At 52.1% G+C, this 14,125-nt stretch overlaps 1 protein-coding gene across 8 annotated transcripts in view; it reads right to left on the bottom strand.

Annotated features, from left to right (window-relative positions):
• The window catches only part of TMCC1 (transmembrane and coiled-coil domain family 1), a 113,582-nt gene that overhangs the window by 42,904 nt on the left and 56,553 nt on the right, over window positions 1-14,125 (bottom strand). The window contains exon 1 of one of the 8 annotated variants that reach the window (XM_068157720.1): window positions 2,544-2,643. The exons of 6 other annotated variants lie outside the window; for them this stretch is intronic. In XM_068157720.1, the coding sequence (XP_068013821.1) occupies window positions 2,544-2,582 (39 nt within the window). In that variant the 5' untranslated portion in view covers window positions 2,583-2,643. Of the gene's footprint in view, window positions 1-1,767; window positions 1,790-2,543; window positions 2,644-14,125 lie in introns of those variants that run through there. One more of the 8 variants, XM_068157722.1, reaches the window with a different exon arrangement.

Here is a 14,125-nt window from a genome sequence, read left to right as displayed (position 1 = left end):
AAGATTCCCTCAAGTACAGTTCAATTTATCTCTACTGTTTGCCTTTTATAAACCCAGCTAAGGCATCTGGACAGATCAAGTCCAGTAGAAGCTGGATACAGCTCTGTACCGTCATGCCCAGAGTGAGGGAATTCCCCAACTAAACAAAACACAGCAGCAACAGCCCTTCCTGAGGTTCTGGGTGACAGTCATGGCAGGCTCTCCAAACAGTACAAGATCCAGTGGTTTGAGGCAGAATACTTTGAAAACGCTTTGGATATTTAGGGAGGAGGGGAAAAAAGAAAGGGGGAGGGCAAACCAAACTGCCTGAGTTTAGCCTGGAGAAGATACTTGATGAATCAAGCACTTTGCCTTTAAGTCTTTAAAATAAAGGGGAAATAATTTATGACTCAAACTTTTAAGTTACCTTTAGGCTGGCAAACCCACACAGAACCCAAGCAGTAAGCCACCAAGACTAAATACTGACTGGCTCTGTGTGAAGTCCCAGGATAAGCCTGGGAAGGCTTTCCTGACACAAAGGTGTTACCAAATGCAAACACTGCATACATCAGAGCACAGCCAAATGCTCACACAGCTCCCCCAGAACACTGCTTCCAAATTGGACAGCCTTTGTGTGAAAAAAGAGACAGGCATTAAGGCCAGTCACAGGGGACAGAGACTGGGAGAGCTTTGAGGACTAGATCAGCACCAGGCAGAGCACAGAGCCACCTTGGGAAGGGAAAGCAGCTGTGTGAGGCTCATCCCTGCATCACAAACTACATTTTCACCTCCTGCATCTTCTTTGCTCAAGTTTCACCGGCAGCAGCATTTTTCAGTTTGCAGCTCTCAGATCTGCACAGTCACATCCTATTGGAAGCTTCCACCATTAAATACGGCTGGAAACTGGAATCTTGACCCAGCACATCACTTAACAATGCCTTACCTCTCCCAGCACATAACTACGTCCTGGGAGCAGGTGCTTCAGGTCCTGCAGAGACGTGCCAAGTTAGAAGTCTAAGTCAGCAACCATGGAAGAGCCAAGAGTTGCACACACACAAAAATGTATGGCCTTATTTCGTTGCTTTATACAAAAAAGTGTTGCTTTATTTTATATTTATTTTATAATTAAAACAAAGAGGTTAAGAAGCTGTCGAGGATGGACAGCTGTTTAAAGTAGGCTTGACACAAGCAGAGCTAATTCAGTGCAAGACACCATTGTGTCAGACAACAGATAACCAGTGCTGGAAGAACAAACTGGAAATGATTCTCCTCTAGCTCCGAGTGTGAGCCTTCCTTCAAACCACCCTGCCCACCTCAATAAGCAGGAATGAAACTGGAGCTATCCAGAGGAGTTCATCCAAAGCTATTTGGCTGCCTCATACAAGCAGAGCTGAGACACAGAGTTCATTACTAACTAATAAAGTCTTTTCTGAGCAGAAGATTAAAGTGTGTAGTGCCTGTGGAGACTTCTACACCCCACAAACACAGTTCTTGGCATGGAACAAGGTAAACTGTTAAAAGATGCATCTTCCGCTTTCTCACACCCCCTAAAAAGGACCACATCAGCTTCTGTAAGGTGAGGAGACGCACACAAAAAAATCACTGATAAATAAGCAGGATACTGACTTACTACAAAGCCATAGCTGCTCCCAGGACAGGCTGCAGGATGTGAATTCTGACCTATTTAAAATGCTGATAACAGCACTTCGGAATTGTGATGAATCCATGTAAAAACCTTTACAAACACACAGATGGAGAATTTCAATATAAAGTGAGGATTCAGCTTACCATTTCAATGTGCAATGTGCAATGACCACTGTCATTGCCATGTCCAGAGCCAGCTCTGCTGCGTGGGAAGGGCAAGATGCTAGGGCAGGGCTGTGTCTCACCTGCACTGCACAGCCTCGCCTCACTCAGGGACTAGCTTTCCCCACCTTTTACAAACTCCTGCTCTGGGGTGACACAGAGACAAAGCTGTCAGCCTGTGTGGGCTAACTCACTGTTCTCTCCTCTAAAGGAGCCTCTTGAAGTAAATCACACCACCTGTAATCGTTAACTAACAAAACCTGCCGGCAGCAGCCCCTTTGTTCCTGAGCCCCGGGCTGCTGGCAGTGCTGCAGAGCTCCGGCAGCAGCCAGGGCGAGCTCCACTCCCTCGCCTAGGGGTCATTCACTCGTGTCCCCGGCCACTCTAGCCCTGCCACCCGCACAACGCACGCGTTCGAGTGGCTGTCACAGGCAGCTGTTTCACACAGCCATGTCAGCAGTGCTGGGGGTTCACTCCCTTTTGCCCATCCCTTCCTTCAGTCCTGAGAGCGAGCTGAGGAAGGGTGCTGAGGACTGCCCCACGTCGTCCCCCCCCCGAGCACCGCAGTGCCAGAGGCACAAACCCCACACCTAGCACACGCAGCCCGCCGCACAGCACTGACAGCCGGGGCGGGCAGAGCCCTTTGTGTCTCCGCGCAGAACAAAAGAGACGCTGCCGCCTCCGCACCGACTCGCCCGCCGCGGCCCGGCCCAGCCCAGCCCAGCTCCGGCCGGCACCGCGCCACGGCCGGGACCCACCTTCGAGAGCTGCCTCCTGAGGCTGAATCGCTGGACCATGGTCTGCCTCGGGCCCCGGACGGCGCGGTACGCAGCGGGGCATAGAGGGAGAGAGGCGGCGGGCGGCGGCAGTCAGCGCCGGCAGCACATCCCCGGGCCGCCGGCAGCGGGCACCGCCGGGAGGGGCACGGCCCACGGGGTCCCTCCCGCACTGCAACCGGAGTCTCGGGTCCGGGGCGCCCCGGGGAGGGCGGGGCAGGGCGCTCCCCGCTCCGGGGGGGCGGGCACCGGCAACCCCGCCCCAGCCCCGCAGCGCGGGCAGGGAAGGCCGAGCGCTGCCTCGGCACCGAGGGCCAGAGCCGGCCCCGGGGGGCAGCGACGGGCCGAGCACGGCGCGGGAGCCCGGCCCCCCCGGCAAAAAGCAAGAGCTGGGCAGCCGCCCGAAGGACGCCGCGGCGCCGCTTCCTCCGCGGCACAGTCACCCCAGGATGCTTTTTTCACCAGCCGGTCCCTCTCCGGGACAGAAGGGCTGCCCTATGCACCCCTACCCCTGCTTGGACCCACAGGAGGAGGGCCCCTCCCGGCGCTGGAGCGCTGACCGCGGCTGGAGCCCTTCCCCGGCAGCAGGGATCCGCAGGCAACCTCCAGCCCCAGGCGCTGCAGACACTTTCACAGCCGAAGCTTTTCTTCTCCCTTACAGTGCTGCTGGAGAGGGAGGGACACTGCGCTGGCTTCCAGCAGACAAGCAGGATTGGGCTCCAGCGTGCTGCCGATGGGCTCAGGAAACCAGCACCGGACCAGAGCATCTCCAGTCTGTGCCGTTGGGATCGAGGTCCAGAGCTCAGTGAATTGGCTCAGCCCCCTGCCAGGGTGTTTAGAAAGGAAGCAGGGAAACCAAAACCCTCAAACAATTTCAGTTTTTCAGAAGCAGTTATTCAAAATGAAATGAAAAGAAACCACATCTCTGAAGTTGAAATTCCTTTGATGTTGGAGACAAAGCTACAGGCATGCTTTACCCAGGACAAACATTTTTCACTACAGAAAATACAGGAATTCTTTCATAAGAACATTGACACTTTTCCTCTACTTGCTTGCTTTTACATTTCTTCCTGTGCCAGTTTTAAACCCCCATTAATTACTCCCCCAACTCCCATAAATGCTGACTTTGAGCAGCCAAAGAAGAGATGTCATCAGGATGGATGGCGCTGGCGGATGGCAGAGATTAAGCTAACCATCCATGAAAGATTTCATATTCCAGGTCTAATTAAACAAAAGAAGACTGTTCAGACAGCATCCAGCTTGTTTGCTCCAATCATCTATAGCAGCAGCAGCTACTCCCTGCCAGCTACACAGCCTAATTTCCTGATGAAACTTAAACCTCCAAGGGGCTGGCACTGTGCAGCTCAAGGAGCACAGGCAATCTGCTCGGGATGGCAGCAGTTCTGGCAGCTGGCTCCTGCTTAACCCACCAAGAGCGTGCTGCAGCACCGCCAGAACCAGCACCCACACGCTCCGAGCGCCGGGATCACCCCGAGCTGCAGTGCTGCTGTCCTACGACACCTCCAAGTCCTGCCCTGCAGAGAAGTGCACACAGTGATGTTTGCATGCTCAGCCATAAGAAAGCTATGTTAAGAGTGTGGTATCTTTAGCCTTGAGAAGGCAAACAACTCAGTGCACCAGGCAGCAATCTTCTGTGTTTCCTTGCATGCTGGGCACACCCCAAAACCTTACAGCAGGAGCAAACTTAAAAGGATTTGATATTGCAAGGAGAAAAAAACAAAAAGGCAACTGCAGGACTGTTGCAGGCTCAGTCCACATGACACAGACCCAGTCTGAGCAGAGCCCAGCTGCCCACAAAGCACACATCCGACGAGGTGCCACACATGCTGCGTGCAGCTAGGACCCGAGGGCACTTGTCTCAGCACTGCACACTGCAGTCAGCAGATCCACCAACCTCTTTCCCAGGAAAGCTCTGCAAGTTTTCTGGGCACAGGGTGGACAGGTCCAGAAAGGTGCTGGGTGACTACCTGCAGCCAAGTGACCTGACCCGTATGCCCACCACAAGCTCATCAGAGCGGAGACAGAGCACAACACCCTGAGCAGAGACACAGACACTTCACTCCCAGTAGATGTCTGGGCTGATGGAGACGGCCAACAGGCAAGGTGTGAACTTAACCATACGTCCAATTCAAGACTGAAAATGTACCCTACAGTGCAAAGCAGATTCCAGCTACTTCAGAACAGCTGCTGAAGTCAGGAAATCCCTGGTTTCATGCTGAACACCTCCAAAGCCACACACTTCTGTTTCCTTTTGCTAATTTGCCCATAAATTACCCATGCACTATGACCCAGCTCGGGGCCCACATGCTCAAATAACATTTGTCCCCTCAGCACTCACACCATGTACTGTAAAAGTTGTACAGCTCACACTGAATTGCAACGTGAATGCAGAAGGGAGGGCTCCTTTTGGCATTACACTGAAGTGGCTACAGCACTGATCCCTTCAGTACACACGCTTACCTACACAGGAAAAGAGTCCTGAATACCTCTAGTCTATGAGCAAAACTACAACAGCCAGGAATAGCTCCTAACTCTTGGAGCCAGAGCATGTCCCAGCTGAGCTGTGACTCTGTATCAGGCCAAGGCTGGACTACCCAGCACTCCATTGCTCACTGTCACGCTCCTCAGATCTTCACTTCCACAAGAAGGAAGCCCTGGCATCATGGACAGAAGGATCCCTTGGCACACTGCAGCTACCACAACCCAAGGGTCTGGATCCTACAGCATGCTGTGGTGTGCGCCGCTGCCACACAAAACGAGCCCCTGCAGCACTGTGCTGGCAGAGGCCACTTCTGTGCCAGTCATGGTTGCTTAGTCTTGCAGAAAAATGAAGGTGACTTGGGCCAGAATATTTGCCTTGTTATGAAAAAGTATTTTTAGCCTATTTTGAAAGTTAGCAAATGACTTGGAGGCTAAAGACAGAGAAGACTTCTGCAGCTGGGAGATGAAGGGTTATGAGAAGGGTCAGTGCTGTTCTTTAGGTAGCTCTTGGTGGGAAAGGCACAGAAAGCCTGAGCAGAGATGGCATCCGAAAGGATCATCTGTGGATGCACACTTCAGCCCTGGAACCCCCAGCTGTGGCACAGCAGCAGTCAGTGCTAACTCAGAGGTTTCAAAAGCAGAAAGGTGTCCTGCACAGGGAAGTGTTCCCTGCCAGCACCTGCACTGCTCTCCAACACGCTCCTTGTCTTGCAAATACAGGGTGCACTGTCCATTCACCAGGACTCAGCTTTGCAAGGACCATGTAGAGCCAACAGCAAAGGAGGTTGATGGGACTGAAGCACTAGAGGAACCTCCAGGTGCCAGTGAAGCATGCACCAGATGCTCAGGGGACTCTGCACCCAGCAGCTGCACCGTTCTGCTCTGAACTGGGTCAGTACTTCTTGTTCTGCAGAGTGACTATATTCAGCAGCCCTGTGCACATCACTCAAACCCTCTGCAGGAAATCTATACCATCCTGAGCTGTCTCCGTGCCCAGAAAGCTGCCACGCTCACTGCTGAGAGACCACCAGGCACATCAGCATTCCTGTGACAGCATCTTCCTGGGGTTCAAAATAGCTTCTCCAAAGAACTCTCTCCCCCTCGTCTCCTGGGGTTCTCTATGTGTTCGGAAGGGAAAGCAGTGGCCAGGGAAGGCTGCTCTGGCCTGTCACTATCTGCTGCATCCAAGCTTGCTTGTTCCCAGCTGTCTGACAGCAGATAGGGCAGGTCTGGGGGACTGCCCTCCCACCCTGAGGGCTCAGCGCCAAAGCCCCAGGGACTCTGTCCAACACTTGGGACATGCAGTGCCTCACTGGCTCATGGATGCCCAGATCTCCTGTCCCTATCACAGCCCTGAGCCTGGGCGAGACAGACACAGATAAGGGAATGGAGCCAGCTGGCTGGAATTTCATCCACATCAAACTCAGATGGAATGGGTAGATTGGGAAAACTGATGAGAGCAACATTCTCCTCTGCCCCTGCAGCCCAGGCTTCAAGCTCACCATTTCCAAACTGCTGTTCACACTCTGCACAGCTAACAAATGGCTTCTGCTCCTCAGGGGACACAGAGGCACCTCTGCTCCTCACTCTGCTTTCGCTGGGCTGCCACCACTCTTTCCTTGCCTCACCCTCCTGCAGCAGCTCACTCTGGTGTGCCAGACCAGCTGTGAATTCCATCTCTGCCCAGGAATGTAAAACACTAACCATTCAAAATCATCTTTCATCATGCTCTAACTTCCAAACCTGACCATGATGTATGTGACTTAGAAAGCCAGAGACCAGTGTGAAGGAGCTGGACATCTCAAACCTGTAAGGCAATATTCTGACCAGCTACTGCACGAAGTGCCACGGGGCAGTGGCACTGAATTACGCAGAACTTTGTATGTGGAATTGTGTAAAGCAGCCAATTACATCTGAAGGTGTAGCAAACACTGGAAAGCAGAGGTAACACAAAGCCTTCCAGTGCAAACCAGTATAAAATGTGGTTACAAACAGCAAAGAGTCTGTTGTGTGAACTGAAGGGAAGAAAGAGAAGGAAAACAGCCAGGAAATGTTGCATGTGTATGCTCCAGATACAAACACTCCAGTGTCACTCATCCACATAATGTCCACACCTGGCAGTTCCAGAGTTCTAATCTATTTCCACCCAAAGAACTGTCTTTATGGTTCTAAAACATCAAGAAGCCCCCTGTAGAAATAGAAATGTTCTCTCTGACCTTTTGGGTTGTTTTTCAATAAGCTGAAGGGGTTTGTTAAAGATCATCTGCCTATTTTTACTGCTGAAACAGTAGATTTTTAGCAGCAGCACTTCTCTGTTCCACAAAGATGATGCAATCAAGGCTTGTGCAAGAGGGTGTGCACTGCCCCCCGTCTTACGCAAGTCCCAAACGCTGGCAGTGGACGTGAGGGCCTTCTGAGGAGCTGTGCCAGCATCTCCAGCCAAGGGCACCACAAACATCAGGGCTGCTGTGCAACCAGCCCCAGCAGAGGCAAGGGCAGGGCCCCCTGCAGGGCTCCCTTCACTCGGCGGGAGGCTCCACTTGGTGGAAATAACCCCACTGCACCTCAGCAGTCCTGGGGACCTGTCCCCACGCAGGCTGGGCTGGCACATTCCACAGACACGGGGCTACAGGAGCTGCTGCTAGCAGCTAACACTGCCAGCGACACTGCTTTGATGGGAACTGATCCACACACTGAGAGGCAGTGCCTCTGCTGATCTGTGTGCAGCAGGACCCCGCAGCCAGGCCGAAAGCTCCTTCTGTGACAGAAGCACCAGAAGGGGAGCTGAAATGAGGAGAACGTCACACCGGACGGTGGCCAGGTCAGCAGCAGGATGCTTCTGTCGGCAGAGGATGCTACTCTGAATGTGGAGGAGCAGCCAAGCCCTTCCCATGCAGCAGCCACTGCGCTTTTGAGATGTTTTAAAAAGATGAAACCACAGATTTCAGACTGAGAAGCCACACCAGTGACCATGCTGACAGAGGCAAGTGATCAGGTGCTGCTTCTGCCTATGGAGTGGGCATGTTTGGCTCTTGTCAGAGGGCTCTGATGCGGCTCTGAGCAAAGCCGTCTGGAAGTCACATCCAGTACCTGACAGCTGTGCTTGAATAGCAAATGTCTTACTGACGACCTCTGAGAGAAGGACCTGTTGGAATAATCAAGAGTAGCGAAACTTCCTGCAGAAAGTCTGAGCGATACAAACTCCGCGCAGAGCACACAGCCTCAGGACCTGCCCTCTGTTTTCTCCGCGCTCCAAAGCGGCGATGGATCGCTCCGTATCCCGCCGCCCGGAGGCTGGGCCAGGGCAGCGCTCTCAGGCCGGTGAGGCAGCGCCACCTCTCGGTCTCAGGAGGGATCGAGAGAACTTCTCCGTCCCTTTCGGTGTCACAGCGCCCTCTGCTGACACAGGCGGGGCTTGGGTGGCAGGACCCTGCACGACACCAAGGACCTCACCGGCAGCTGAGTCTGGGCAGGGCTGGGCAAAGCAGGCTCACTGGTGGTAGCTTTTTGATTCTCACGGGGTCGGCATCATCACTGGGAAATACTGAGGGGTCTGCAGACTAGACACTTTCGTGCCAAAAGCATAGTCATTTGTCAAAACGTGGGCAGTAATGGAAGATAGATTTCAACTGTAAACCAACATCCAAAGATACTTGACGTATTTATGAAAGCTGAGCATCAAAACTGAAAAGAGGATGAAGACACAGGAAACCCCATCAGGACACAGCAGTGAAGAGATTGCTGCCCCACAGCAGTCTTGCTGCAGAACACCAAATCCCTCGGGAAGGCAAAGAAACAGCAACCTGGAAACATTTGGGCCTAGAGAGGCAAAAATCTGCCAATTCCCCTAACAATCTGATACTAAACTAATTCAGGTTGGTCCCTCTGCCTTCTGAGCAGCACCAGAAGATGTCAGCCGAGGGCATCCCCCAAGTGCTCCAAAGCATTCCCTACAGAAGCCCTGAGTGAATGAAGTGTCCCCACTGCCGTGCTGGGAGTGCAAGCCCAGCCGACAGCAGGTCACACGAAGAACTCGGTAGTAAACGCCCCAAGGCGCTGCACTTGTACAACGACTTCCACTTCGGTGACACTGTGCTTGTATTTTGTACATAAAGCCCTAACAAAGTCCCCAGGAACCAGAGAATCGCTCTCCTTGTCCAGGGCTTCCCATGGAACTCATCACCCCAAACACAGCCCCAGGAGTGAAGCAGGCAGAGACACGTGCAGGCTCCATCATCTGCCAAGCACTGCTCTCCTGTTTCCCAGCCCAGTAGGCTGTCTCGGCAGGGAAACATTTATGCAAAAATATTGAAATGTGAACTGCTTCGAGTACAAGAGCAAGAGAAGTGTCTTGGTAAGACTTTAATTATTACATTATTCTCCATGCTATGACAATCTCATTTCTCAGTTTCTATACAAAGCCTGACAACATGCAGGAGGATTATTACACATGCAAATGGATGCAAATGAGGTGTTAGAACAAATCCAATCTGTGGTTCTGGGATAACATTTTGCCCTTCTATTTCAACAACACATTGAGGGAACAGAGACGGGAACAATAAAGTGAACTAAAAATATTTTGTGTGCAGAGGATTATCAAGAATTTGCTCTCCCTTACGCCACAAAGTCCTTGATGTCCTTAATTCCCACTGGGAGCAGAGGATCTCAGCACCACACAGAACCAGGCTCATCCAGTACTCAACCATACAAAGGTGAGTTTCTGCCTACAACATCAACCTGTTCCAAGCAAGGCAAAACCAGCACCACAGCTCTGGAGCTGAAAGGGACTATCACAGCCCTCTGACAGCTGCCCCAGACTCACCCCTGGCCTTCATGTGAGCCAGAGCTGCAAGGACACCAGAGAGGTAGTGCTGCACTGTTGTCTGCACAGGAAGGAATCTCTTTGGAATTAAGTTCTGTGAGCACACCAAGCAAGGAGCTCCAGTGCCTCTGGAGGCAGCAGTGACAAGCCACTAAATGCTCCAGGGTCTCATGGCTCACCCAGGGAACTTGCTGCCTCCAAGTCCCAACCCTACTCATGAGGCTCTGCAGAACACACCAAAAAGACAGACCCCTGTCTCCAAACTCTGCAGCACCCACACATAAAACATGGGGAAGGGAAAAAAACCCCAAGACACCCCAAGGAACCAACCCACCCCCTTGGGTTAACAACAATATTCTGAGGAGATTAACCTCCTAAGCCTCCTGGCAGCAAGCTTAGCGTGGGGCATGTCACAGGGTCATAAGCATGAAAAGGAAAAGTGTAGGTGGATCTAATCAAGACTCAGCTGAACACTGACCCTGCCCTGTGAAATAAGCAGGCTGGAGAAAGAGGAAGTGTCTGAAAAAGGAAGAATGAGGCCTAATGAGGAATCTGTGGCATGCCAGAAAGTGGATGAGGAGTGGAAGACAGACACTGCCTGTTGGTGTTTTTAAAAACACAGCATGAATGACAGAGCTGTGCCCAGCACAGGAGAAAGATGACTCTAGTCTGGCTCATACAGTCAGAACAAAGACACTGGGGTGAGAGAGGGAAAAGACTAATGATGATCAAATAGGGACATGGTAGTAGAGGAGGGCTTCCAGAAGTATAAAGGCAAAGAGAGGACAGAGGTGAGAGCAGAAGGTATCAGTACTGATCCATTCAGCCTCCCGTGCTGGTTAAGAACTGGCACCAAGCACTGCTGCACGTCAGGCAACAAGGAGTATCTTCCCCATGGGGAACCTGCTGAGCAGGCTGGAGAACATAGCTCCCAAGATCTGCTTAGGGCCTTTCCAGCCCTGAGGAGCTGTGATGGTGTACTCCAGTTTGTCAGCATACCAGGAAATTAGTTACAGAATTTCTCTTTCACTTTTGCCATTTACCTTATCAATATGGCCAGGCTGATAAAGGGCATCTCCTTTTCCAGGGTGTCTCTCAGATACAGCACCCAGTGTTCAAAGCAAGCATAACAGCTTCCAGCAGGACCAACTGAGCATGCAGATCAACCCCAAACACTAATTAAGCTCAGAGCAGTATTTACATGGGCAGAGCGGAGCAGAGGCTGAAATCACTGCAGCTTTCCCTGATGCAGAAAGGTGAGGCTCAGGGCTTGACTCCACAAAGAAAGGCAGGTATGGAAGAGTCTGGATGTGCTTCACAGGTCTGAAGCTTCAGCAGTAAACTCCAGAGAGCTGTGTGGGCTCCTGCTCCTCCAGGCTTCACAGGCTTGCAGCAGGTGAAGTCCCTGATGTGCCCATGAGACTTGCACAGCAGGCCCCAAAGGCTTTTACAAGCTTCTAAGAAAGCAGCAGTGAATGATAGTCAGTCAGCAATCCCAGCCTGCTGACTGCCCACCTCTGCACACAGCCACACCTGCTGCAGGCACAGCCAAAGCTCAGCCTGAGCAGCCACAGGCACCCTGCAGGTGAGGCACCAGCACCCATGCAACACACGGCCCCTGCTTCCAACCTAGCAGACAGCAGCGAGCCCTGGGAAGGGAACAACACATCCACCACTTCTGCTCAGCAGCAGGAACCTGGACACAGGGAGGGGAAGCAGAGAGCAGCTTCTGCCAGGAGAGCAGTCCCAGTCGTGCTGGCGGAGATGCATGCCCGGGCAGCTGGGGGACTCAACAGCAGCCTCACACAGTTCACCACCAGGCATCTGGTGGAGGCAGAAGAGCTCCATGACAGCTGACAAACATCTACTGCAGCCAAAAGCAGGCTGCACCACGACGGCAGAGCTACCAGCAAACCCAGTGACAACAGAAAGTCAGTATTGCCTGACCACACCTCCAGCTGCACAGGGTTTGTCACCACCAAATCACAGCTGCTCCAGCCTGCACCTGAGGCTTGCAGAACCCCTCTGCTCATCACAGAGGGAGCAAGGCTGGAGCTCAGTGACAGCTTTCCAATTGCAGTTGGATTTATGAAATCCTTAAAGAATTTCCAAGGAAAAGCTCCCTGCTGAGGCAAGGTGAGTCAGCACATCCTCACCAACATCAAACACCAGGATCAAAGACGTGAAACCTGTCCTGGTTTAGTTTAAAAATGGCACCAAAAGCATGATCATGAAGAGCTGAAGCAGCACACCAGGCAAACCTTGAGACAGCAAATATGAAACTAACAGTGAAGGGTTTGCTGTATACATGACAGATACAGGCTCAGGCAGAACCCAGGGGTCCAAAGGACTCTCAGCTCTGATCAGTGAATGTTACCTCCCAGATACTTTACATAAATTACTTCTATTTCTTAAGCTTCATTAAAAGGTTTAGTCACAATGAAGCTGATTTAACAAATGGCTGCACTGTGCTTTCCTGATTCCACTGAATCATAAACCAAGAGTTCTGCTAGGAATGAAGCCATGGTTTAGTGATCATGAGGTGTTGGGTGACAGGTTGGACTTGATCTTTGAGGTCCTTTCCAACCTTATTGATTCTATGATTGGAATCAGTGACTCCAAATCTACCTGTAGCTGATTTTTAACCACACTTCTCTTTATAAAGTCATTAAAAGCCATCACACATGCTTTAAAGCTGTGCCCTCATCTGTATTTAACCTGTGTGCTGCCTACCAGTGACTTGTACCTTCAAGCAGAACCAACACAGCAAGGCTGATCCCTCTGGCACAGCCGCGGCTGAGCCAGCACGTTCCAGGCAGGAGTGACTGGAGGGTATCTGAGTACAGCAACACGGAGTGCCTGTCACAGGGTGTGGAACCGGCAACCTTCTGTCCTTCTCAGGGAAGGAATAAAACACCAGCATCTGTATTCTCCAGTTCTTGCTGCAAGTGGACTCCCTCTCTGCCTGGGCAAGGTGAGTATGCCAGGTCCAAGGCTGGCCACTGGGTCTGGTAAAGTGTCTGGATCACCACAGGGGTCCATAGCATTGAAGCAGGTCCAAGGTTTACCTGGGATGTCAGTCCACAGGTCTGGGCTCAGATCAGGTGAGAGCAAGAGTCTTGGCTTAAAAGCAGCTCTCAAAGGAGTTTTCTCCTTTTCTTGCTTGTTTTGTTGTTTTATGCCCAGAGAAAGTCACTGTTTGGAATCCACAGGACTGTTTCCCCTCATCCTCCTGGTTATTCAGAGCATCTGCTCACATCACCATCCTTCAGCAGGAACCAGATGTTCTTTAGACACTCCACAACTTTGATCCCAGCTGAAGCTGATTAGAGATACATTTACAATTGACACAGGCACTCATCTCATGTGAAGATGGACTGCAGGGGGTAGGCTGCATTGGAGATGACTTAATCCAATAGTCTTGTTCATAACAGAAAGCAAAAGTGACAGCACGTGAGATGGCAACTACAGAGTGCTGGGTGAGGCAAGCAGCAGGCCATCCAGCTGCCCCTGGCACTGAGTGCTGGGCAACCACAGGCCGTGGTTCCCTTCTGACTGCGCAGCTGTCAGCCCGGGCAGGCTCAGTGCCGCCTCCACACCAGCCCCGGCTCGGCAAAGCTCTGGGGCAAGCTGCAGCATACTCAGCTCGAGGCTTTCCTTTAGCTGAGCAGTCTGAGGCAGCCAAGGGTCCTGAGCCCACTTAATGCACAATCAAGGAAGTTCCTGGCTTGTCAGATCTCTGGGCAGGGCTGTAAGGATTCAGCAGCAGAAGCACACAAAACAGAGCCATGCTAAAGCAACAGGCAAACCACGTCAGAAACCCTGGCCAAGGACCAACCCGAGAGCTGCTTCAGCTACATCTTTTACTTGGTTCTGTTAAAAAAATAGAACAGGACAACAACCAAACAATGTTCTGTGCTTCCACAAGGCCTGGGAGGAGAGGCTGAGGGAGCTGGGGTTGCTTAGCCTGGAGAAGGGGAGGCTCAGGGGAGACCTTCTTGCTCTCTCCAGCTCCCTGCAGGGAGGTTGTAGCCAGGTGGGGGTTGGTCTCTTCTCCCAGGCACCCAGCACCAGAACAAGAGGACACAGTCTCAAGCTGTGCCAGGGGAGGTTTAGGCTGGAGGTGAGGAGAAAGTTCTTCCCAGAAAGAGTAATTGGCATTGGAACGTGCTGCCCGGGGAGGTGGTGGAGTCCCTGTCCCTGGAGGTGTTCAAGAGGGGATTGGATGTGGCCCTTGGAG

This window comes from Melanerpes formicivorus, unplaced genomic scaffold (assembly GCF_026170545.1).
Source record: "Melanerpes formicivorus ecotype bairdi unplaced genomic scaffold, bMelFor1.0.p_v2 SCAF_38, whole genome shotgun sequence".
Taxonomy (NCBI): Eukaryota; Metazoa; Chordata; class Aves; order Piciformes; family Picidae; genus Melanerpes; species Melanerpes formicivorus.
The sequence above is the reverse complement of the archived record's forward strand: the minus strand, read 5'-3'. Positions and strand labels throughout refer to the sequence as shown.